This window comes from Pipistrellus hanaki (genome assembly GCF_964339955.1).
Source record: "Pipistrellus hanaki genome assembly, chromosome: 9".
In the NCBI taxonomy this organism is placed as follows: domain Eukaryota; kingdom Metazoa; phylum Chordata; class Mammalia; order Chiroptera; family Vespertilionidae; genus Pipistrellus; species Pipistrellus hanaki.
In genome coordinates, this window is record NC_140511.1 from 21,174,066 (window position 1) to 21,199,332 (window position 25,267).

The 25,267-nt window shown below is 38.9% G+C and overlaps 1 protein-coding gene, 1 long non-coding RNA gene and 1 pseudogene across 4 annotated transcripts; 2 read left to right on the forward strand and 1 right to left on the reverse strand.

The window, feature by feature from the left end:
- Positions 1-599: 599 nt before the first annotated feature.
- On the reverse strand, positions 600-22,245 carry BIRC2 (baculoviral IAP repeat containing 2). 2 transcript variants are annotated; one of them, XM_084893582.1, is made up of 9 exons: positions 21,618-22,245; positions 18,168-20,305; positions 17,973-18,072; positions 16,662-16,740; positions 15,795-15,843; positions 4,116-4,358; positions 1,720-1,974; positions 1,399-1,440; positions 600-1,283 (listed from the first exon to the last, which is right to left on the reverse strand). In XM_084893582.1, the coding sequence occupies exons 2-9, from the start codon at positions 19,000-19,002 to the stop codon at positions 1,090-1,092; spliced, it is 1,797 nt and encodes a 598-aa protein (XP_084749708.1). In that variant the 5' UTR covers positions 19,003-20,305; positions 21,618-22,245; the 3' UTR covers positions 600-1,089. The 2 variants fall into 2 exon arrangements, with proteins under 2 accessions (XP_084749708.1, XP_084749709.1); XM_084893583.1 differs by having other exon boundaries at positions 18,168-18,919; positions 21,618-21,726.
- LOC311627259 (ubiquitin-conjugating enzyme E2 L3-like) lies at positions 12,452-13,818 on the forward strand (annotated as a pseudogene). Its single transcript has one exon. The product of its transcript is annotated as a ubiquitin-conjugating enzyme E2 L3-like (transcript).
- Positions 21,823-23,413, forward strand: LOC311627260. The gene is made up of 2 exons (XR_014795873.1): positions 21,823-21,933; positions 22,243-23,413. It is a non-coding gene; the product is annotated as an uncharacterized lncRNA (long non-coding RNA).
- The last annotated feature ends 1,854 nt before the right edge of the window (positions 23,414-25,267 follow it).

Sequence of the window (25,267 nt, forward strand, 5' to 3'; positions counted from 1 at the left end):
TTCCTGCCATCACTGCTATGCTCACCAGCTGTGAGCCTGGCTTCTGGTTGAGTGGTGCTCCTGCTGTGGAATCGCACTGACCACCAGGGGGCAGCTCCTGTGTTGAGCATCTGCCCCGATGGTCAGTATGCATCTTAGCGACCAGTTGTTCTGGTCGTTCAGCTGTAACAGCTACTGGGCTTAGAGATAGATTATACAAAACTAGACGAAGAATTTTATCTAAAGGAATTTTAAATTAAATTTTTAAAATATATTTTATTGATTTTTTTACAGAGAGCGAGAGGAATAGAGAGCCAGAAACATTGATGAGAAACATCGGCCAGCTGCCTCCTGCACACCCCCTACTGGGGATGTGCCTGCCACTGAGGTACATGCCCTTGATTGGAAGCTCTATCCACTGAGCAAAACTGGTTAGGGCTAAATGTTTCTTAGTAATTTATCTCATGAGTTCAACCTTTTATCTAATTTATCTAAATGCTAAATTAGCATATGAGTGCTTATGACAGGAACAATGCTTATATATATTACCCATTTAATCCTTATAACATTTTAAAGACATAAAATTTTTTAAGTCAAGAGAAAAAATTTCTGATCATGTAATCTTTTCAAAGAATTTTATTAAGATTTTTTTCACATATTAAGAAAAAGCTTATTTGTCAGTACAAGAAATATATTTAACACAAATTAAAAACACCAAAGACAACTTGGCATCATAACTGGATAAACTCGAGTTCCTGGTTTCCAGTTCTTTTAAACTACACTCTCATGTAGTGCTCAAAGCTTTCAGAAATATCAAATTCAGTCACTCCTGAAATGATACATAATAGCACTGAGAGTCCTTACTCCTGAATTTCTCCTATATGCACACATATACACTAATAAAGTCCACCAAGCATAAATCTTCCCATTGATATGAATTAAAATTAAATATATTTTTTTGGAAACCACATTACTGGTACCAATCAGGGTAGAACACATATGTTACTAATGAGAGAACCAGTAACTCCTTTTCTACTTCAGATGGCTTCAAATGTTCAACAATTATTTGAAGACTTTTACATACAGGCTAACATGTAGCCCATATTTCTTTTATGAGAGAAATGTGCGAACAGTTCCCTTAATTATACCCCTGCAGATAGGGCATTTTCTTAGGGAAGGGGCACATTCCTGGCATACTACTAGATGTCCACAAGGAATGAATACAATAGAAACTTCTTTGTCCATGCACACTTTACAAGTTCTTTCTTCTTGCAACCTCCTCAACTGTTCTTCCAGAGACAGACCTAGTAACAAAAGCAAAAAAACTTTAGTGAAATTTAATTTCCATTTTATCAATAGTTCCCATTAAATAATATGAGTAATAATTCATGTTGGTCTTGAGTCTTGATTTTTTTTTACCTGAAACATCTTCGGTTGGAATATACTTCATATTCTTTTCCACTAAGGAAAGAAAATATACAAAAAAGACCATTACCAAATACAGCACTGCTTAACCTACTACCTATCTGTTTTACCTACTATCTATTGAATAACATAGATTCTAAGTGTATATTATCAGAAAAGACTTAGCCATACAACTTAGGCAATAAAAGACGTTTTTTAGAACATGTTAAAAATTATGGAGCATAGTTTGCTAATCGGATTTATTTATTTTTTTGTCAGATACAAAGATGAACGTAATCCGAAGGATTTTTAAAACAATTTTACCAAAAAACTCACCAAATAAGTTCTTATATAATGTAGAGTCAATTTCTTTTAGACAGTTTTTAAAGATGTTGGCTGCAGCATTTCCTTTAACTAAAACAGTATCAATCAGTTCTCTTGCTTGTAAAGGTATCTGTGTTTTTTGTTTAATTATATCATGTTCTTGTTTATTAATTATATTGGCCTTCAGAAGATTATCCAGGATGGGAAGCACACAAGTCAACTGTTGAAAGAGAGCCATTCTATTCTTCCGAATTAATGACAAATCATCTTCATTTTAAAAAAAGAGAGAAAAAAAATCCATTAGATTTTATACCGCTCCAACTAAACCTATACCAACCCTATAAGCAATTTAGGCACTAAATAAATAGGAACTTGGAAAAGAAGGGCAAATTTACTTGTTTGCACATTAATGTCTCTCCCTTGAAAAACCCCCCGAAGATTTTGCTAAGGCACATAGTATACACAGAGTCTTTGTTTGTGTCCCTTTCTTAAGTCAATATATTAATGTTTAGAAGCCTGCTTTTCCTTTATTCTGTTGAAAGCAAGCAGAGAATGTTAGAGGATAGCAAAAATTTCCCACTTCTGTACTTTCCCACATGGAATTAATAATGCATGCTAACTTCTCCTTGTATTATATCGCTGTACTTTTTTAAGTTTTTAAACTTTAAGAATAGTTGGTATAGAATCTTATATTTATTATATTAGTTTTAGGTGTACAACAGAGTGATCTGACAGTTTCATACATTAAAATGTGATTACCCCACTAAATGTGGACAGAGAACATAAAAAGGCATTTCTCCAGAGAAGACATACAGATGACCCTCAACAGGGAAATGCAAGTCAAAACCACGAGATACCACCTCACACCAGTCAGGATGGCCATTCCAAAAAGTCAACAAAGAACACATGCTGGTGAGGATGTCCCATTGGAGGGACTGCAAATTGGTGTACTCCCCATGGAAAACAGTATGGCGAGTCCTCCAAAAATTAAAGATATAGCATTCGACCCAGTAATTCCACTTCTGATATTTATGAAAACGAAATCTAATTTTAAAAATATCACTTTTACACTTTTATATAAATTGTCTTATTTGATAAAAGATTCTGTCAATTAAACAATGTAGGGTATGATTGCTTCTCATTTTAAAATAGGAAGACTCAGAAAAAAAAATGAGAACCTGTCCAAGGTTACAGAAACATCAGCTGCAGACCATGGTCTCCTAGTCCTCTTTTTAACTCCATGCTTATGAAGCAGTACTGTGGACCTCCTTTATCTGTGGTCTCACTTTCCACTGTTCCAGTTACCCACAATCAACCATGGTCCAAAAATAGTGAATGGAAAATTCCAAAAATAAAAAAATTTTCAGCTTTAAATTGTGCACCATTCTGAGTAATGTGATAAATCTCTTTGTCCCAGCTGGGAGGTGAAAAATTCCTTTGTCCAGTATATCTACGCTGTATTCGCTACCCACATGTCAGCCACGAGGTTGCCAGGTTGACTGTCATGGTATTGCAGTGCTTTCAAGTAACCATTATTTTACTGAAAAATGGCCCCAAAGTCATTCATTCATATATATATATATATATATATATATATATATATATATATATTTTTTACTTATTTCTCATTAAACTTACTTAAAGTTTAATGAGAAATAAGTATGAAAAGTGAATTCTATTTTCCTTTCTTTAAAAATAAACAGAAAAGGGATCTTCCCATCTAAATGCCCCAATTGATACTATATAAGCAACCTTCACTTCTGCTAGCTCTTTAACCCTATTTTTTGCATCCTAGTCTCCACAGATAGTCTATAAACTCCTTGAGAATGAGCACCATGACTCCTATAAGTGTTCACGTTCAATAAATACTTGTTGAAGAAATGATTACTCAAAACTTGTTTTGGGAGTCTGAGACTTAACATCATCTGAAGAATACCAAAATCAATTCCCTATCTTTGGGTTGGACAGGAGCTTCTCACCAAGCACTAGGATTTTATCATCAGTTCTATTTTTTGTATAAGGATCGCTTACAGGATTACAAACTCAAATATCATATTAAGACTATGATTTGAAGGAACTTAAAGAGAAATAAGACCTGCATTCAACTTTAAAAAATTTGCTTTTTCAGAACTTTAACTTGTTATAACAAGTAAATAGGACTCAAGAAGAGTTAAACTAAAATCCTCTGATTAGCATATATCAAGGAATCTTACTGGAAAATAAACACAGAAAAAAGGTATAGTCAATAGTTGTTAAATAGTGGAGAAGGGGGTGTGCAGTTTGGAAATGACTGGAGGCTGCTACCAGCAGGTAGTGGATAGATGAGGATATTAACTTTCCCGTGACATGTGAGACAATCCTGTGAGCCCCTCTGGGAAATAATGAAGTTTTCTAGCCTTCCCAAATACCTGATGCCATTTCTTCCGTTTGTCTTTCTTTTTCTTCTTGTCTGTTTTCATCTTCAGCATGAAGTAGTGCTGACACAATCTCATTAACTGTTTTGTAATTCTCTCCAGTTGTTAGGATTTTACTCTGAACTGTCTGTTTTACCAAGCTTCTGCTGAAGCCCATTTCCAAGGCAGCTTTCACCACTGGTGTATCCATCATGACCGCATCTTCTGAAGAACTTTCTCCAGGTCCAAAATGAACAACTATTTGAAATGACATGCACCAATGTTAAATTCCACAAATATAAAAGTATGTAGGAAAATGTCTATGACATAAACTTTACTCTCACATTACTTATATCCTGGTAAGAGAGATGAACTAGATGCACTCATTACCTATAACTCCAACAAAAGTTTAACTTGATCAGGATCAAATGAGTGTGTATGATATGCTGTACTTTTTAAGAAATACCACTTCCACTTCTCAGGCTACATTCCAGATCAACTAAAGAGAAAATAGGGATGGGGCTTACAAATCTGTATGTTTTTAAAATTCCCCAAGTGATTCTGATGTACAGTCATATTTAGAAACCAATAAGCTATACAAATTTAAAAGTGAGAAATTATCTCACTTCAGCCAGGGAAGTTGGGGAAATCAACAAAGATTTCATGGAAAAGTGGCATTAGAGCTCTGATTTAAAGAACAGAATCTAAAGATATGAAGATAAAGCAGAAAGAATAACAAGCGAAGACAGGAAGTATAGTAAAATAGAAGGCTGGTTCACCTAAAATATGTCTAAACATGTAAATAAATATGATAAAAGAAGTAAACAGTCATATGATTTCAGAAGTGACAGATGCTCTGAAGAAAAAGCCATGTAAAGGTGATTAAAACAAACTAGGAGGCAGGAGGACACTTCAAATAAGGTAATCAGGGAAGCATTTTCTGATAACAGGATCAATGCTAGCCAATATGACATATTATGAAAATTACAGCCCTCGCCAGTTTGGCTCAGTGGATAGAGCATTGGTTTGTGGACAGGAGGGTCCCAGGTTCAATTCCAGTCAAAGGCACATGCCTGGGTTATGGGCTTGGTCCAACGTGCAGAAGACAGCCAATCAATAATTCCCTCTCATCATTGATGTTTCTATCTCTCTCTTCCTGTCTGAAATCAATAAAAATATATGTATTTTTAAAATCTTTTAAAAAAAAGAAAATTACAAAAACATTAATTCTTCAAGATGCTTTACTGCCATCTGCTGGAAAACTGTTATAATACACACTAGAGGCCTGGTGCACAAATTTGTGTACATTGAAAGGAAATTAGGTAGCTAGCGGGGCAGGACTGGGCGAGACACCCTGGAGCCAACATCCTTGATCAGCCGCACTTGGGGCAGAGCTGGGGCTCAAAGGGCGTCTGCAGAGTGAGTGGGGTCTCTCCAGCAGGGGGGTCCCTCAACCTGGCCTGGGGGAGATCGGGGAAAATCCAGCAGTCCAACATCCCCTGAGGGCTCCTGGAGTGGCAGAGGGCACTCTGCAAAGTTGGCAGCTCCTGTGTTGAGCATATGCCCCCCTGGTGGTCAGTGTGCGTCATACCTACCAGCCAGTCGGCCTGTCATTTGCTTAGCCTTTTATATATATAGATATAAATATACATTGGCTACCATGTGTGCTGTGCTCCCTTGCTCAAACATATGTGGAAGCCCTGTCTGAAGAGGTAGCACAAGAACAAATACTTTAGTGATAAGAAGGAGTAAACTATGGGAATATCTGAAGAAGTCTTCCAGGCAAAGAGAAAAGCAAGTATACAACTTTAAGTCAAGAGTAAAGCTTGATACAAGGTATATTCAAGAAACAGAAAGGTGGTGAAAGCCAGGGAGGAGGAGGATGCCCAGATTGTAGAGCCTTGCGAGAAGTTTATATTTTCTTCTGTTTGCCAGAACATTCTAGGAGGGTTTTAAGCAGAGGAGTGATAAAACCTGACTTTTCCCCCCCAAAAGATAATTCTGGCAGTTTGGTGATAAATTTAAATGAGGTAGAATGGAATCAGGGAGATCTGTTTGGATATTATAAAAGATGATGGCAGTCTGGATTAGGTTGATAGAGATGGAAATGGAGAAAAGTGGTAAGATTAGGAACATATTATAAAGGTAGAGATGAAAGGACTTCTAATTAAACATATAAGGTAAAGAGACAAATCAGGAATAATGCCTGTTAATTTTTTTTAAACTTTTTTTTTTTTTTTTTTTTTTTTTTTTTTTTTACAGAGAGGAAGGGAGAGGGATAGAGTTAGAAACATCGATGAGAGAGAAACATGGATCAGCTGCCTCCTGCACACCTCCCCACTGGGGATGTGCCCACAACCAAGGTACATGCCCTTGACTGGAATCAAGCCGAAACCAGTTTGGCTCAATGGATAGAGCATCGGCCTGTGGACTAAGTTAACTTTTTTAAATCTTCACGCCACAATACGTTTTGCATTGATTACAGAGAGAGAAAGGAAGGGAGAAGGGAGGGAGAGAAAGGAGGGAAGCATCAATGTGAGAAAAGTCGATCAGGTGCCTCCCATACACATCCTGATTAGGAATCGAACCTTGAAATCTGGGTATATGGCCTGAGCAGGAATCAAACTCAAGACCCTTCGGTACATGGGACGACACTCTAACCAACTGAGCCATACCAGTCAGGTCAGTTTTCTCAGTCAACTTTTGACCTTAGCAAATGGGTGCCATTAATTGAGATGGGGACAACCAAAGTAGGAACAAATTCACAGGATGAAAGAGGGGAACAAATGTTATAGTTAAGTAGAGGTTTAAATATGTATTGTAGTTGGACAACATAGCCTAAGTATCGAGAGGTATTCCATCATTTGAAGGTTTGAAAAAGAAGTATAGTCATCACAGGAGATTGTCCATGATCAACTAGGGAAAAACCAAGAATGTGGTGTCTGGGAAGTCAAAAAAATTAAAAATGGAACTCCCATTTGACCTAGTAATCCCACTTCTAGGAATATATCCCAAGAAATTAGAAACACGAATCAGAAAGGATATATGCAACCCTACATTCATAGCAGCACAATTTACAATAGCTAAGATTTGCAAACAGCGTAAGTGCCCATCAGCAGATGAGTGGATTAAAAAACTGTGGTACATCTACACAATGGAATACTATGCTTCTGTAAAAAAAGGAACTCCTACCATTCACAACAGCATGCTAAGCAAAATAAGCCAGTTGGAGAAAAATAAATATCACATGATCTTACTCATTTGTGGAATATAAAGAACAACATAAACTGATGAACAAAAATAGATCCAGAGACAGAGAAGCATCAAACAGACCATCAAACCTCACAGGGAAGGTAGGGGAGGATGGGGGTGGGTTGGGGGGGAGAGTAATAGATCGACCAAAGGACTTATATGCATGCATATAAGCATAACCAATGGACATGGGCACTGGGGCAGTGGGATATGTCCTGGAGGGTGGGAGTGGCCAGGGAGAGGTCGATGGAGGGGAAAGAAGATATATGTAATACTTTAAACAATAAAGAATAAAAAAATACTAAATTTTTTTTTTTTTTTTTTTTAAAAAGAATGAACAGCTGAAAACTTACCAAATTTTGGAAGAATTATGAATATCCAAGAACAGTAAGCTTAAAAAACTCTAAGCAAGATAAACCCAAAGATTACTCCAAGGCACATATTCAAAATATTAAAGGTCAAAGACAAACTTATTCTTCCAAAGAAGCAAGAGAAAAACAATTTCTCACATAGAAGGAATCCCATAAGAATATCAGCAGATTTTTCTGCTGAAATCATGCAGGCCAGAGAGTGACGTGATATATCAAAGTGCCTAAAGATAAAAACCGTCAACCACACAAAACAGTCCTTCAGAAATGAAGGGGAGGTAAAGATATTCAGACAAACAAAAGTTGAGGTAGTTCAACATTAGACTTGCCTTAAAAGAACTGCTAAAAGGATTTCTTCAAGTTAAAATGAAAAGACACTAAGTAACAGCATAAGACATATAAAACACTTAACAGGTAAACATATAGTCAAAATCAGAATACCCTGAACTGTAACAATTGTGCAAAATTCACTTTTATCTCTAGTATAAAAGTTAAAAAAACAACTATAATAACTATGGCTACAATGATTTGCTAATGTGTTAATATAAAAAGATGTAAAAGTATAGCATCAATAGTGTAAAATGTGGGTGAGAAGAAGAAAAAGTGTAATTTTTGTATATGGTAAGTAAATTGTTAGCAGCTCAAAACAGTCTTATGTTTCATGTAAGCCTCATGGTAAAAATAAAGAAAAAATAATCAAAAAGGAAGACAGCAATGAACTAAGAAACTTGTAAAAAAAAAAAAAAAAGAAACAAACAAACAAACAAAAAAAACTAAACTAAACAAAAATTATAACAGTAATTCCTTAACTATCAATAATTACTTTAGCCTGGCCACCTTGGCTCAGGGGTCGACCTATATGAACCAGGAGATCCCAGTTCGATTCTTGGTCAGGGCACATGCCTGGGATGTGACCTCAATCCATGTGCAAGAGGCAGCCAATCAATGATTCTCTTTCATCACTGATGTTTCTATCTCTCTCTTCACTCCTTTCCTCTCTGAAATCAATAAAAATATATTAATAATAGTAACTACTTTAAATGTAAATGGACAATTCTCTGATCAAGATACACAATGGTTGAATAGCTTTAAAAAACCAGGACCCAACAATATACTACCTATCAGAGACTTACTTCACCTTTAAAGAAACAGATAGGCTGAGTACGTAAAGAGATATTCATGCAAATGGTAAGTAAAAGAGATGAGGAGTAGCTATACCCACATCAAATAAGACTTTCAGTTAAAATCAGTTACAAGACAAAGAAAATCATTATAGAGGCATCAATTCATCAAGAAGCTCTAACAATTGTAAATATATGTGTACCAACATTGGCGTACATACATATTTAAAGCAAATATTAACAGAACTAAAGGGAGAAATAATAATAGCAGGGGGCTTCAATACCCCCACTTGCAACATTGCATAGGTCATCCAGACACAAAATTAACAAAAAAAATAGTGAATCTGAGTACAGTGGTGCCTCACACAACGAACTTAATTTGTTCCAGGAGCAAGTTTGTTATGCGAAAAGTTCGTTATGTGAAACGCGTCTTCCCATAACAATACATGTTAAAAAAAATAATTCGTTCTGTAGCATAAAATATGCTAAGATGACATAAAAAAAGATAAATTTTTTGTTATTATTTTTATTTAGATACATCTAAAAACATAATTTTTTTTTAAAAAAAACACACATTTTTTTAATTTTAAGACAGACTAAGTAGAGTCTACCGAATCTTGCACATCTTCATCCATTTTCTGCTTTTTGGCCGATGGTTTCATGAAAAACCTGTCCAAAGTCGTTTGTTTTTCTCTTTTCTCCAACATCTGCCGGAAATAACGGACAAGAGTATTGGAGTAAAGATCGTTGATCCTGTTTGCTTCAGCTGAATCCGGATAGTGGGCATTGGTAAACTCCTGAACTGCTTTCCATTTGACCAGGATGTTCTTGATGTCAGCAGTTGGGATTGGTTGATTGTTTGATTGTTGCTCCTCGTTATCAGATGACGCTTCCCTTTGAGCATTGTCCTGTTGCTGGACCAGAAGTGCTTGGAGCTCTTCAGTTGTCAGCTCTTCTTCGTGTTCCTCAATAAGCTCCTCTACATCCTCTTCCTCTACCTCTAATTCCAACCTTTGGGCCACTGTGATGATGTCCTTCACCACTTCTGTGTCATCAACTACTGCTTCTTCCTGGGTCCACGAAGGCACAAGCATCTTCCAAGCAGAAATGAGGGTCCTTTGTGACACTTCTTCCCAGGCCTTCTGTATAAGTCGTATTGCCATAAGGACATCAAATTTCTCCTTCCAAAACTTTCGGACAGTCATATTGTCTCCACCAAACTCGCATTCTTCAAACACCTTATTAAAGAGGGCTCTAGTGTAGAGTTTTTTAAAGTTCGCAATAACTTGCTGATCCATTGGCTGAAGAATGGATGTGGTGTTTGGTGGCAAATACTGCACCTTGATAAAAGGATAATTTTCCTGCAATATTTCCTCTAGGTCTTTTGGGTGAGAAGGGGCATTGTCAAGTATCAGAAGGGCTTTGAGCGGCAGTTCTTTTTCCAGCAAGAATTTCTTCACGGCAGGAGCAAAGGTTTCCAGAATCCATTCGTTGAAGATAACTTGGGTCACCCAGGCTTTTTGATTGGACTTCCAATGGACGGGCAGTTTGGACTTAATAACGTTATTTTTCTTGAAAATTCTTGGATTTTCAGAGTGATAAACCAATAGAGGTTTGATCTTGAGGTCTCCGCTGGCATTAGACGAAAACATAAGGGTAAGTCTGTCCTTCATGGCTTTGTGTCCTGGCAATTTCTTCTCCTCTTTTGTAATGAAGGTTCTGCTCGGCATTCTTTTCCAGAAAAGACCCGTTTCATCGGCATTGAACACTTGTTGTGGGCAGTATCCTTCATCCTTAATACATTTTTGAAAGTTAATAGAGAACTTTTCTGCTTCTTTCTTGTCAGCACTGCCAGCCTCACCATGCATAGTAACGTTGTGGATTCCACACCTTTTCTTAAATCTAAAAAACCACCCCCTGCTGGCTTTGAATTCTTCTTCATTATCTTGATTGCTGCTACTTCCAGGGACGTTTTTCTTTAGATCGTCATAAATTCTCTTGGCTTTGTGACAGATAATATCTTGGGTTGTTACGTCACCTTTCACCTGCCTGTCCTTAATCCAAATCGCTAATAGCCTCTCCATTTCCTCGTGGATTGAAGACCTATGTTTTTCATGAAATAGTTTTGATACTCCTTTGGCTACTTTGGCTGATTTGATTGCATCCTTATTTGTCAAAATGGTGAAAATGGTGGTCTTGCTGAGGCCAAACTCTTTGACGAGGTCACACTGTTTTACCCCACATTCACTCCTTCTAATTATTTCCTGTTTCATTTAAACAGAAATCACCTTCCTGCTTTTTTTAGAAGCCATGATATAAAAAAAATATTGAGTTTAACTTAAAAGGACGACTGCCGTGATACGTGCGTGATTTAATTCGTAATGAAGAACGATTGCCGCGATACGTGCTTAAGTTAAGCGCAGTGACTAACGACTGCCTGCAATGCCTGCGCGGAAGGATGCAATACATCGGCAGCGATCGTGGAAGCTCGGGCGAAGCAGTCGTGGAAGCTCGGGCAAAGCGGTCGTGGAAGCTCGGGCGACTTCGTTGTGTGAAACGAAGTTCGTTGTATGAATCATGAAATGAAGTTCGTTGTGTGCAGCGTTCGCTGTGCGAGGCGTTCTTTATGCAAGGCACCACTGTAAATGGAACCTGAGTACTATGTGGCCCTAACAGACATACATAGACACTATCCAATAGCACCAAAAACATTCTTCTCAAACTCACACGGAACATTTTCCATGACGGATCACGTGTCAGGCCACAAACCAAGCCTTAAAAATTTAAGAATATTGAAATCATATCAAGTATCTTTTCTAAACACAATGGTATAAAACTAGAAATCATTAACAGGAAGAAAATGGAAAAATTCACAAATACAAGGAAATTAAACAACACACTCCTGAACAACCGATGGATCAGGGAAATTAGAAAATATTCTGAAACAAACAAAAGCACAACATACCCAAAACTTAAGAGGGTGGATGCAGCAAAAACAGTTCTAAGAGGGAAGTTTATAGTAATAAATGCCTGCATTAAAAATGGTCTCTTGCCAAAACTGATTTGGCTCATTGGATAGAGCTTCGGTCTCCAGACTGAAAGGTCCCTGGTTAGATTCCGGTCAAGGGCATGTATGTTGGTTGGAAAAGGGTGTGCAGGAGGCAGCTGGTCGATGTTTCTTTCTCTTTGATGTTTCTATAATAGCTCTCTATCCCTCTCCCTTCCTCTCTCTAAAAAAAAAAAATCAATAAAATATATATTTTTTTAAAAAAGGTCTCAAGCCCAGCCAGTGTGGCTTAGTGTTTGAGCGTCAACCTGTGAACCAGGAGGAGGTCATGGTACAATTCCCAGTCAGGATACATGCTCAGATTGCAGGCTCAGGTGTACTGGAGGCAGCTGATCAGTGATTCTCTTTTAATTGATGTTTCGTTCTCTTTCTCCCTCTCCCTTCCTCTCTGAAATCAATAAAAATATATTTTTTAAAGTCTCAAATGAACAACCCAACTTGAAACATCATGAAATTAGTAAAAGAAACTAAGCCCTACTTCGCAGAAAGAAGGAAATAACAAAGATTTGAGCGGGGGGGGGGAAATGATCTAGAAACTCTAAAGAAAATAGAAAAAAAGAAACTAAAGTTGGTTTTTTGGAAAGATAAACAAAATGGAAAAACCACAGCTAAGCTCATACAGACACAAAGAGAAGGCTTAAATTATAAACAAAAGAGAAGACATCACAAGAGCAACACCAGAAACCCAAAGGATCCTAAGAGACTACTATGAACAACTAATGCTAACGAACTGGATAGTCTAGATGAAATGGATCAATTCCTAGAAACATACACCTTACTAACAAAGAATCATAAAGAAATAGAAAATGTGAACAGACTAAGAACAACTAAAATGATTGAAGCAGTAATCTAAAACCTCCCAACAAAGACTGAGACCAGATTTCACTGGTGAATTCTACCAAAGATTTAAAAAAGATTAATGCCAATCCTTCTTAAACTCTTCCAAAAAGTTAAAGAGAGAAAACTCCAAATTCATTTATGAGGCTAGCATTACCCTGATACTAAAGCCAGATAAGGACACTAAATGAAAGAAAACTACAGGCCAATATCCTTGATGAATACAGATGCAAATGTTCTCAGCAACATACTAGCAAGCAATTAAACAATGCAATAAAAGAATCTTATATCGAGATCCAAGATGGCGGCCAACAGGAGGCTGATGGAGCTTGAAGAAATCCGCAAATGTGGAATGAAAAACTTCCGTAACATCCAGGTTGATGAAGCTAATTTATTGACTTGGCAAGGGCTTATTGCTCCTGACAACCCTCCATATGATAAGGGGGCCTTCAGAATCGAAATCAACTTTCCAGCAGAATACCCATTCAAACCACCGAAGATCACATTTAAAACAAAGATCTATCACTCCAACATCGATGAAAAGGGACAGGTCTGTCTGCCAGTAATTAGTGCTGAAAACTGGAAGCCAGCAACGAAAACCGACCAAGTAATCCAGTCTCTCATAGCACTGGTGAATGACCCCCAGCCTGAGCGCCCGCTTCGGGCTGACCTAGCTGAAGAATACTCTAAGGACCGTAAAAAATTCTGTTAAGAATGAGGAAGAGTTTACAAAGAAATATGGGGAAAAGCGACCTGTGGACTAAAATCTGCCACGATTGATTCCAGCAAATGTGAGCAGAGACCCCGAGCAGTGCATCAGACACCCCGCAAAGCAGGACTCTGGAAAATTGACACGGGCCACCACCTGGCGTTTGCTTGTGGCAGTTACTAACTTTCTACAGTTTTCTTAATCAAAAGTGGTCTTAGGTAGCCTGTAAAGAAAGGATTAAAAATTTAAGATGTTCTAGTTCTGCTTTCTTTGTTTTAAAAATCACTGCTTCAGTCTACTCTAAAAGGAATGGTGTTTCTTTTCCTGTCCAAATTTACCCAACATCTTCAATTTACAGTTAGACCTTAAGCAGGGGTCTTCAAACTACGGCCCGCGGGCCACATGCGGCCCGCAGAGGAGTCTGATCCGGCCCGCCAGGTTTTTTGGGCAGTGAGCGCAGCCGAGGTGTTACAGTAGGAATTAGTAGTTCATATAGTCTGGCCCTCCAGCTCTCTGAGGGACCGTGATCTGGCCCCCACTTTAAAAAGTTTCAGGACCCCTGCCTTAAGGTTTAAAATAAAAGGTTGTGGTTCCCTTTCTCCCCATGCCCTTCCCAGCCACTCTTGCATTCAGTTTCTTTTTCATTCATCCACTTTCCCAGAACCAGGCCCCACCTTCTCCACAAAGGAGAAGAGGCAGCTCTGTCCGGTCTGGTGGCTTCTCTTCTCCCATGTTGCAATGCGTGTAGGAGTTCATTCAAGTTCTCCTGATCCCAATTTATAACATACTTAAAAAAAAAAAATTTTTTTAAACAAGCAAACCACCCCTTTCCTCCCCTCCTCCCCCCAAAAAAAGAAATAACTATGAAAAGGAGGCCCACCTCTTATGTAAAAATCTTGCCAATGTTACCACAATAACACTGATTAAATGGCAACCCTGATTTCTGTGTGTGTGACTGAACACTAGCCTGGCCCGGCCTGCTTGGGAGGACTCTGCAAAATCAGGTCTGTGGCCACCCAGGGAGGGCCTGCCAGCCTGAGGACACTGCACTTGTGTGAGGAATTCGCTTCAGAGAGGCTCCTCAGGTCAAAGGTTTACGCTCCTCCCTGCAGCCATTTTAGATGTGCTGGCCATTCCAGACAATGCTAAAGCCAGAATGTCCATTTGAAATTCCACGCTCACCCGTCAGCAAGCTCCATCCGAACGTGCCACGGAGCCCGACCTCCACCTCCTCAGTGCAGCAGCCCCACCTCAGCCCTCCTCCAGCAGTTTGGCCCTTTGCAGGGTTGGACTTGGCAGGACTCGGCTAGAGCCAGAACCAGTCTGGGGTCACCGATGCCCTGCTGGCCTCTTCCTTCGAAGCAGCCGGCCAGGCCCGCCCAGGAACAAGAAGGCCTTCCCTTCCTCTGGACTCACAGCCCGTGCAGAGTCAAGCTCCGCTTGAAGCTCACTGAGTAATATCCTCTACATGTGTTTTATATTGTTTTGATTGCCTTTTTTTTGTAGAAATAAAAATTGACCTTAGAATTAAAAAAAAAAAAAAAGAATTTTATATCTTCTGTACAAGGATGCAAGGATGGTTCAACATATACAAATCAATAAACATGATAAACCACTTTAACAAAATAAAGAATAAAAAACATGATCCTCTCAATAGAGTCAGAAAAAAGTATTTGAGAAAATTCACCCCCTTTCACGATAAAAAGCTCTCCTGACAATACCTAACATCTAGCCCAGCTTGTGTGGCTCAGTGGTTGAGAGTCTACTCATGAATCAGGAGGTAGAGTCGATTCCTGGTCAGGGCACATGTCCAGGTTATGGACTCAGTCCACAGTGGGGGAGGGAAGAGGAGCAGGAGACAGCTGATCAATAATTCTCTCATCATTGATGTTTCTATCCCTCTCTCCCTCTCCCTTCCTCTCTCTAAAATCAATAAAAACATATTTTAAAAAAAAACAACAACCCACAAACCTAACATCTAGCCCAATTTCTAAATCAGATGTGAACTAGGCCTTTTCAAATATGCTAGCTTATAGCAAACAACTTTTCCTCCTTGGAGGGCTTAGTATTTGCACATTTCCTTGGTATTCCTTTAGCTACTTGTTATGGTTGTTTTTCTTTTACATGTGTCTTATCTCCCCACTTGGAATGTCAGTACTTTAAGAAAGATTAGTATACTTCTAAAAATCCTGACAATGTCATGACTTAGTACACTCATTATTAATAATTAACTTCCAGCCTTTTTTTTCTATGACCCCAAAAATCCTTGGTTTACATACTTTCATTCCCAACATTCTTATAAAAATTCCCATTCCATATTTAAAGTATTTTCATACATACTGGGTGGATCGGCATTTTCATCTCCAGGAGCGTCTGAAGTTGACAACAACTATGAAACATAAGAAAAATTAATAGGTAAAATAAAAAATTTCAAATAGCCTGCACAGAGTAACCTTAAGTTTTCTGTAGATAATGTACATACTCTTTGAAAACTGGAAAATTTACATAATACTTTGCTTGCCCTGGCCAGGGTGGCTCAGCTGGTTGGAGCATTGTCCTATGCAACAAAAGATCGCTGGTTTGATTCCCAATTAGGGTGCACACCCAGATCACAGGTTCAATCCCCAGTCAGGGTGCATGTGGGGGCATCCAACATGTTTCACTTTACATTAATGTTTCTATCTCTCTCTCTCCCCTTTCCCGTCTAATATCAGTAACATATTAAAAAATAATTCTTCACTTTGCTTTGTTTTACCTTAATCATCATAAAAATGTCCTTAAACTTCACCTACTTCCAAACTAGAATTCAAGTATTTCTCTAGTTTCAGGAAAATAAAAAAAAAGTATAAATGATTTAACATTCCTTTTAGAAAGTCATATTTCAAATGGACCACTCTCAGAGGTTCCAAACTCCAGACAATTGTATTTTCTTTTCTGGAAAAGATGGAGGAGACATTGAAGATCCTCCTCCAACTTACTAAAAATTGTATAGTAGCATGTTGAGTGATTTCCAAAAAACTAAAAACAAAAGATAACCTTCTTTATAATCCCTTAACAAGGTAGTTAAAAAAATAAAAATTAAAGGTATTAATATGAATAGAAAACCTGTAACTATACCTGAAAAACAAAGGTAACAATTACTTCTAAAACTTTTTGCAATTATTATTTAGGAGAATTCAATGTTGTCAATTATAAAAATCTATTTACCTGCTCAAGAAGATGAGGATACCTGGCTTGAATCTCATCAACGAACCCCTGTCCTTTCATGCGTATTAAGAACTCACACCTGAAACAGAGAGACAACTTTTTAAAATTGTTTTAGATCAAATATATAACCTGATCATTCTAGAAAAGGGGCTTTCATACTTTTTGTCCCCATAATAGAAACTTTACATCACAATGTAGCATACATACATACCTAACAGAAACAAAATTATTAAATATTAGACTTTTACTATGTGCTGATGCATTCTGATATTTTCTACTTAGATCCTTTACCACAACAATAAAAGGGTCTAGATTTCCAAAAGGAACACAAACTGAGGCTTGAAAAATGCTGTTCTAGACAATTGGCAGTTTAACATAGTTTCAGAAACTATAATCCAGTATTCCTAAGATGTGATCTTTCATAATATAATAACAGCTAATCTTTCTTTAGTGTTCATTCTTCCATTCATTTAAAGCACAAATCCACCCTCCAAAAAATAGTGAACCAAATATTTTTATCTATAATGTGACAGTATTTCCCAAGTACTCATTTTTCAAATTACTAAGATTTCTCAAAGGTGTTCCAGGAAGTTCACATAACATCTGTTTCCATTTCATTCCTTTTGTTTTCAACAAATAGTGCTAGACAACTAGATATCCATATGCAAAGAACAATAAACTTCAATCTATTCCCATCCTATATACAAAAATAAACAAAACAAATCCTATTATGTAAATATAAAATGTTAAACAGAAGAAAACCTAACAGAAAATCTTTTTGTCCTCATGTTAGGTACCAAATTCTTAGATAAAAAACCAACATCAGCCAAAGCCGGTTTGGCTCAGCGGTAGGGCGTTGGTCTGTGGACTGAAGGGTCCCAGGTTCGATTCCGGTCAAGGGCATGTACCTTGGTTGCGGGCACATCCCCGGTAGGGGGTGTGCAGGAGGCGGCTGGTCGATGTTTCTCTCTCATTGACGTTTCTAGCTCTCTGTCTCTCTCCCTTCCTGTCTGTAAAAAAATCAATAAAATATATTTTTTTAAAAACCAACATCATAATCCACAAGAGAAAACTGATAAACTGACATCATCAAAATTAAAAATGTCTGTTCATCGCTGTTAAGAAAATGAAAATCCACGGAACATCCTACATTTTCAATCAAAATAACTAAAGTTCAAATTGGAAGTTTTAAAAGGCTCATTCCCCAATAGCATAAGAGAAGCTTTGTGATATTGAGATGTAAATTTAACCAGGCCAGGATTCCTACTTCTTTAAGCAGTTTTGCATAGGAATACCTTTAAAAACAATTACCTTGGGAACCACTTGGCATGTTCTATCCATGGGTCATCTCCAGATTCCCAGCACCTTAAGCCACCATCACAGCAAAAGCATTTGACATCATCGTTTCGACCTAAGGAAACAAAAGACGAAAATTAAACACACACGTGTTCTCATATGTCAATTAAAATGAACTAGATACAATGTAGAGCTATGTAGGTTTCTTACCCACATAATAGAAACCAGCACTTGCAAGCTGCTCAGGTTGAACTGGAACATGAGAAGGCCAGTACATAAATGTCCTCAGTCGGGCCGCATGTGTCTGCATGCTCAAATTTGAAATGCTAAACCTCAGTGTGTCTACAGAATTCTCCAAAAATGGGCAGTTGGGAAAATGTCTTCGGTGTTCTGACATAGCATCATCCTTTGGTTCCCAGTTGCTTAGTTTCCCACCACAAGCAAAGCAGGCTACCCTATCTCCAGGTCCTATGTAATAAAAACCAGCTCTTGCCAATTCTGATGGGGACAAAAAAGTTAATGGCCACGGGTGGTAAGTAAGCAATCTGGCTTGTTCAGTGCTCATCGCATAACTGTACGGGTTAGTCCTCAAGTGGGACAAGTCTTCAACTGCTCCAGAACGAAGAGGGTTTGGTGAAAGGTTGGGATAAGAACCACTGAATGACGCACGTTGTTCCATAGTAGGAGACAATGAATGTGGAAAACTGTTTCTCAAGGAAGAAGTACTTTTCAAGGTGGATTCCAAACCAGTAACAGAAACCAGATTCTGAATAAAGCTGCAGCTAGGATAGAGCTGTTTATGTTTTTCAATAGGATTGTCTCCTTGTTTCCAGTTATCCAGCATCAGGCCACAGCAGAAGCACTTGACCTTGTCGTTCACACCAGTGTAATAAAAACCAGCGCGAGCAAGACTCCTCTCTGAGACAGGAACACCGGCGGGGAAGGTGGAGTACGTAGACATTCTGTAGAGTTCACACGAAAAGTCATATTTCATCTTGTGTTTGTTGTCAATTGTCCAATTTGATAAGATCGTACTATCTTCCATTATAATCTTTTTTTATATGAGGGACTTGGGACAAGTCGTTGGGAGGTAGTTTTGTGCATGAATGATTTTACTTCTAGGTGGGCAAAAACTTTCACATGAAATTTCTTATCTCTTCATACTAAATTAAATTTTTACTGTAAAAAAGAATCAAATGATAGGCGCCTACTTAAAATTCACTACGCCTAGTTTAGTGGATTTACACCTACGTTTACACTTGGGTAGTATCTATATTACCAAGATACTCTGTAGTACTCTTTGGGATTATATTAACTCTTTTAGGTAACTTAGATGCTATTAAGTCATTATTTAGTGTAACACTAATACAATGACCTGAAAGAAGTTGATACACTTCTGAAAATATTTAAAACTAACTGACTTTTCGAGGAGGTTTATATTCCCAAAATTTTAAACAACTACAGAATACCTAAGTTTGTTTTTGGTTGTAACTACAAAGCCTGGTTATCAAGCCAATTACTGATTATGTTATAAAAAGAAAAAACTTTATGCAGGCTTCTTTCTCTACAAGCACCTTAATATAATTTCCAAAAATAAAAAATCTTATTTTAGTCTAGTAAACAAGAATTAAAGTCTTCATATGGTCACATTATCTAAAGGCTAATTCACACAACTTAATACCAGAATACTTACTTAAGTGGGTTATATTAGTTTTAGATAGTTTTGGGGGACATCAATACCCACAAGCTTTTTGAACTTATTCCTGTTATGCTGTGTATGATGTCAAAAGAAAGTAATTTTGCTTAAAGCTCACAAACTACTAATTTCTCCTCCTTTGTTAATTATTGTCTATATGTTTCCATTTCCTGCAGCATCATATTATGTTGTTTTTCTCCCTAACTTTGCATACCACTTTATTATTATGCTTGATGAATTGAAGGTATTTTCTCTATAAAGTTAACTAGTTAACCATAAAATTTCCACAGCAGAAACTTTCTACTCTGCATTTAAAAATTAACCTGTCTTTCATTTAAGGATCATGCACCTATATCATTCATTTTGTAATAACAGATAAATAAATTTATCAAGGTAACAGCTTGTCCTTTATAGTATTATCATAAATGCCCAATAAAGAATTGTATTACATAATGTGCCAGTAATTAACTTTACTATTATTTCTGAAAACCCTTCATATTTAAAAAATATAAATCATACACAAAATTACACTCCACAGAGTTCAAGCTATATCCTTTTATAAAGTTTCTGAGTCACCATAATGGGATTTATTACTGCAGCGGGGGGGGGGGGAAAATGAGGGGAAAAAAGTAGTCTCTTCAAAGCTGTAAACCTGGAGGGGAAAAAAAAAAGCTATTTTAGAAAACTATTTCCATAGTAAAAAGCATTTATACACTAGCATTCAATTTACTCAACAAGGTCTAAAAATGATTTACACTTTAGAAAATACATGTTAATTCCAGCAATTTGTCCCAAAAACTTTCTAACTGGGAGAGCTTTAATTAAAATAAATGCAATATAGACAGGCCCCTTAGCACTAAGTACAGATCTATGTTTTAAACATACAACTTTAAAGACAGATGGACATTTACTTAGATCAAAACATTTTGTCCTTGGTCTCCTCCCCCCCCCCCTTTTTTTTTTTTTTTTTGGTGACAACTTTTTTTTTTTTTCTTGAGAGAGAGAGATAGTGACAACTTTTAATAGTTTAAGAATTTCCCTGGCAAAAGGAGGCAGTGGCGAAAGAGAGACACCCATCAACAACATTGGAGCAGTCATTAGACAGTTAACTTTTTTTTTTTTTTTTAAGTGCCACGTCTCTCCAGGACTTGGGCAAGCTGACCAGTGACGAGTGCAATGCACCAGGAATTCGCGAATACAAACCTTGAAACACTCCACAATTCCCTCCCAATTCTAAAGCAACAGCCTCAGATGGCGTCTGGAAAACAGAGCAGAACACAAAGGCCTGGGATCCCGCCCTGGCCTCGGGGCCGAGACCACTATTTGCAGGAAATGCCTCCGTTACAGCGGGACGCGATCTCACCCCTTTAAGTTACACACTTTTACCCACAAGCACGGTGCTGTGGATTCTAACCACTTCTATGCAAACTGCAGCTGGCGGGGGGGATAGCCTGGGAGGGGGGGGAAAAAGACCAACTGTGGGATTCACCCATGGATTCCCCGGGGCTGTCCTCACCGCTCACAAAGGACCAGCAAAGCGCGGGGCACAGCTGAGACTCATCGACTCGCCGCCAACAAACGCCTTGGTTCCAACAAATGAAAAAAAAGGGTTCATAAAATAAAAAATAAAAATATTTTTTTTCCTTCCTCCCTGCAAACGCTCTGGGAGGAAAAAACATCTTTTCTTGGTCCAGGTCCAAGAGGGCCGGAAAAGGGGGCGGCGGCCAGAGCGGGCAGGCCAACGGGTCCATTTTTTAAACATTATTTTCGGCCGCAGCAGGTCTTGGCCGTCGGAGCTGCCGAATCCAATGAAAGCCTGGGCGACAGCGGGGAGCGCGGGCAGCGCACGGGATGCCCGGCCGCCAGGCTGTCTGCCCTCGGGGCGACCGCCACTGCCGCCGTCCGGGGAAGCGGGCCCCGCGCCCCAACCCGCCTCGCGCGGTGCCCGCGACGGGCGCACTCACCTCGGAGACGGCGCGGCTGCCCTTCGGCCTCCACATCCAGCGGCAGCGGCGCCCACGCGACGTGCAGCCGACCCTACAGGCCCGGGCAGGAGCTCCCGAAGTCCACCCCAGCGCCCAGGCCCCGCCCACACTGACGCACGGCGACGGTGACGTCAGCGCGCCCTGCGGGCTTGCGTCACCGCGCCGCCGGCGCCGGGGAGTCTGCGGTCCGAGGGCGCGGGTGGCAGCGCGCGTTCCGCTGCGGTCGGTGGGTCAGCCGGCAGCGAGTGAGGCAGCACCGTGCCCCGCAGCTGGTGCTCCGGCTTCTAACCTCGAGGTTTGGACGCCTCTGACCTTTCCTTCTCGCCTTATCTCTAACATTCTTCCGTGGGGGACGTGATGCACCGTGACGCGGAGAATTTGAATCTTGGGAAATCCTGAGGAAACGCCCCAGCGCGGGGGAGGGGGGTGCGCCTTTGTCATCGTGTCGTCGTGTCACCGCGCAGCTAAGGGATCCGGCTCCGGGCCGCTGGCCGCTGGCGGGACTCCTGCATCGGAGAGTAGCGTCAACCATTTTTGCAAACAATTGTAACCATTATAATTGTTTTCAAGCAGTGGTAACCGTTTTTTCATCCCCTTGCAACAGCTCGCCGTGGAAATGGAAGCAAGCAGAAGGGTTGGAAAGGAGAACAGCGTCAGCTTCGTTTTGAAGGCCTGATTTTTATCATCGTTTAGGGGGGATACTATTATAAGTAGGCCTATTTCATAATTAACCGGTGGGCCTTTTACTTTTAAACTTTTGTTTGTTTTTAAACTCTCGGATTTCTGTGCTAGAGATGGCACTAACGAAAGTGTGTCCTTTTATTTCAAAAATCTTGGCGTTGCTCGTCATGGACGTTTTTGGTCCCACCCCCGCCTCCATCCCCATGAATGCCACCGACGGGTGTCACAGTAAATGTCATGTTGCAGCGAGCACATTTCTTTCTTTTTTCTTTTTTTTTTAAATATATTTTATTGATTCTCCACAGAGAGGAAGGGAGAGGGATAGAGAGCTAGAAACGTTGATGAGAGAGAAACATCGACCAGCTGCCTTCTGCACACCCCCCACCAGGGATGTGCCCGCAACCAGTGTACATGCCCTAGACCGGAATCGAACCTGGGACCTTTCAGTCCGCAGCCCAACGCTCTAGCCACTGAGCCAAACGGGTTTCAGCGCGAGCACATTTCTTCATGTGTGTTCTGTGAGGACGCCGTTTGGCATTGATAGCAGACGCCTTCTTTCAGGGGAACTCCAGGGCAAACATTTCAAAAACTTCCAAATAGCAGGCCACTTAGGTAAGGCAGCCGGGAATTCCAAGATCCTGAACCATTTCCCATTTTCTGTCCCTGTCCTTTCTGTCTGCCACTCAGTCACAGGACAGAAGGTTTTTTTGTTCCATTGTTAATAGGATAAAGAAAGTATTTGTAAGTCTGTGACTCAAAGAAAAGAAATGCCATGGGCTCCGAATGACTACAAACTTCCAAATATGGCACGTGAATTTTGGTAATAGTTCAGTATTTAGTTCAAGTCACCGTTTCTCGGAAAGTTACAGAATCTTCCTTAGATATGTGGGAAATATATATAGCAAGAATTGTTCATTCTGAATTCAAGGTTATTTCTCTTTTTCAATTCTTGTCCTAACCAAAAAAAGATAATGGACATACTTCGGTATAGGGGAAAATTCCAATTTCAAACATTGAAAAGTATGTAAGAAAAGTATGTAAAAAAAAGTTTGTAATAACTTTCAGTTATAATAAATACTACTTTGTAACTTTAATCTTGTATAAGCTGTAATGTGGTGTTAAATTTATTCAGTTAAACTTTTTCATATTTTCATTGTAGAGTTGCTGGTGATTTTATTTTATTTTTAATATATTTTTATTGATTTCAGAGAGGAAGGGAGAGGGAGAGAAAGGCAGAAACATCAGTGATGAGAATCATTGATCAACTGCATCCTACATGCCCTCTACTGGGGATCAGCCTGCAACCCAGGCATGTGCCCTTGACCAGAATTGAACCCAGAAACCTTCAGTCTGTAGCAGCCTATTCTCTATCTACTGAGCCAAACCGGCTAGAATGAGTTGCTGGTGATTTTAAAAAAATAAGTTGTATATTTCTATTGAAGTTGCCATCCTAATATTTTTCACATTTATGTAGAAAAGATATTTACAGGATTCAAGACAATTTTAAGGAAGAAAATAAGATTGAAGGGATTTGTCTACCAGATAATGAGTTGTATATAATAAAGCCACAGTAATTAAGACAGTATTGTAGTAACACAAGAATGGACAAATAAACAAAAGAACAAAAAAAGTGTGTGTACAGCAGAGACCGGTTTGGCTCAGTGGATAGAGCTTCGGCTTGGGGACTGAAGGGTCCCGGGTTCGATTCCGGTCAAGGGCATGTACCTTGGTTGTGGGCACATCCCCAGTAGGGGGTGTGCAAGAGGCAGCTGATCGATGACTCGATCAGCTGCCTCTCTCTCATCGATGTTTCTAACTATCTCTCTCCCTTCCTCTCTGTACAAAATCAATAAAAATATATTTTTAAAAAAAAAAGTGTGTGTACAGATAGGTAGGTAGATAGGTACAGATATAAAGATATAGAACATATATATACATCCATGTGATACATATATATGAATTTGATATATGACATTGATATTAGTGATAAGAATATTAACTATTCAATAAGTAATGCTAAATGAATGAATATTTTAATAGAAAGTTAGATCTTGCCCAGCCATCATGGCTCAGTGGTTGAGTATCAAACTATGAACCAGGAGGTCACGGTTCAATTCCCAGTCAGGGCACATGCCCAGGTTGTGGGCTTGATCATCAGTGTGGGGTATGCAGGAGGCAGCCGATCAGTGATTCTCTTATTGATGTTTCCATCTATCTCTTCCTATCTGAAATCAATAAAAATACATTTTTTAAAAAAGCTAGATCTCAACCTAAACTATTAAAGACATTCCTGGTAGATTAAAAACTCTAAAAGTGAATAGTATTAATCTGGGGTTTTAAGTGTATTTTGTGAGTTGTAATCCATTATAGTTATTGCCATTATTGGTGCTCAAGTATTTTTAATCTTGGGCTTATAGGAGTATACACACTAGTTTCTGAGTCCTTTTACATGGTCATAATAATCTTTGATTGATTTCCAGGCTGATTTTGTACATTTCTATAATGTACCATTTATTCAGGGTGCCCTGGTTCCTTTCATGGGAAATGGTATTTATAAACTATAATCTGAATGTTTGTGGTGCCCACTTTTATTGAATTGTATTTTTTGTTATATAACTTTTTTTCTAATGTATTTTATTGATTTTTTACAGAGAGGAAAGGAGAGGGAACGAGAATTAGAAATATCGATCAGCTGCCTCTTGCACACCTCCTACTGGGGATGTGCCGCAACATGCCCTTGGCCGGAATCGAACCTGGGACCTTTCAGTCCACAGGCTGATGCTCCATCCATTGAGCCAATAACTTGATCCATGGACAGAGCTGGATAATGTGGTCTTATTTTGTGTAGATGTACCAATAACATATTCAACTAGACCGTATGTATTCAACTATTTCCCTAATGAATATACTTCTGAATGGTTTCCAATCTCTTACTATTACAAATAGTG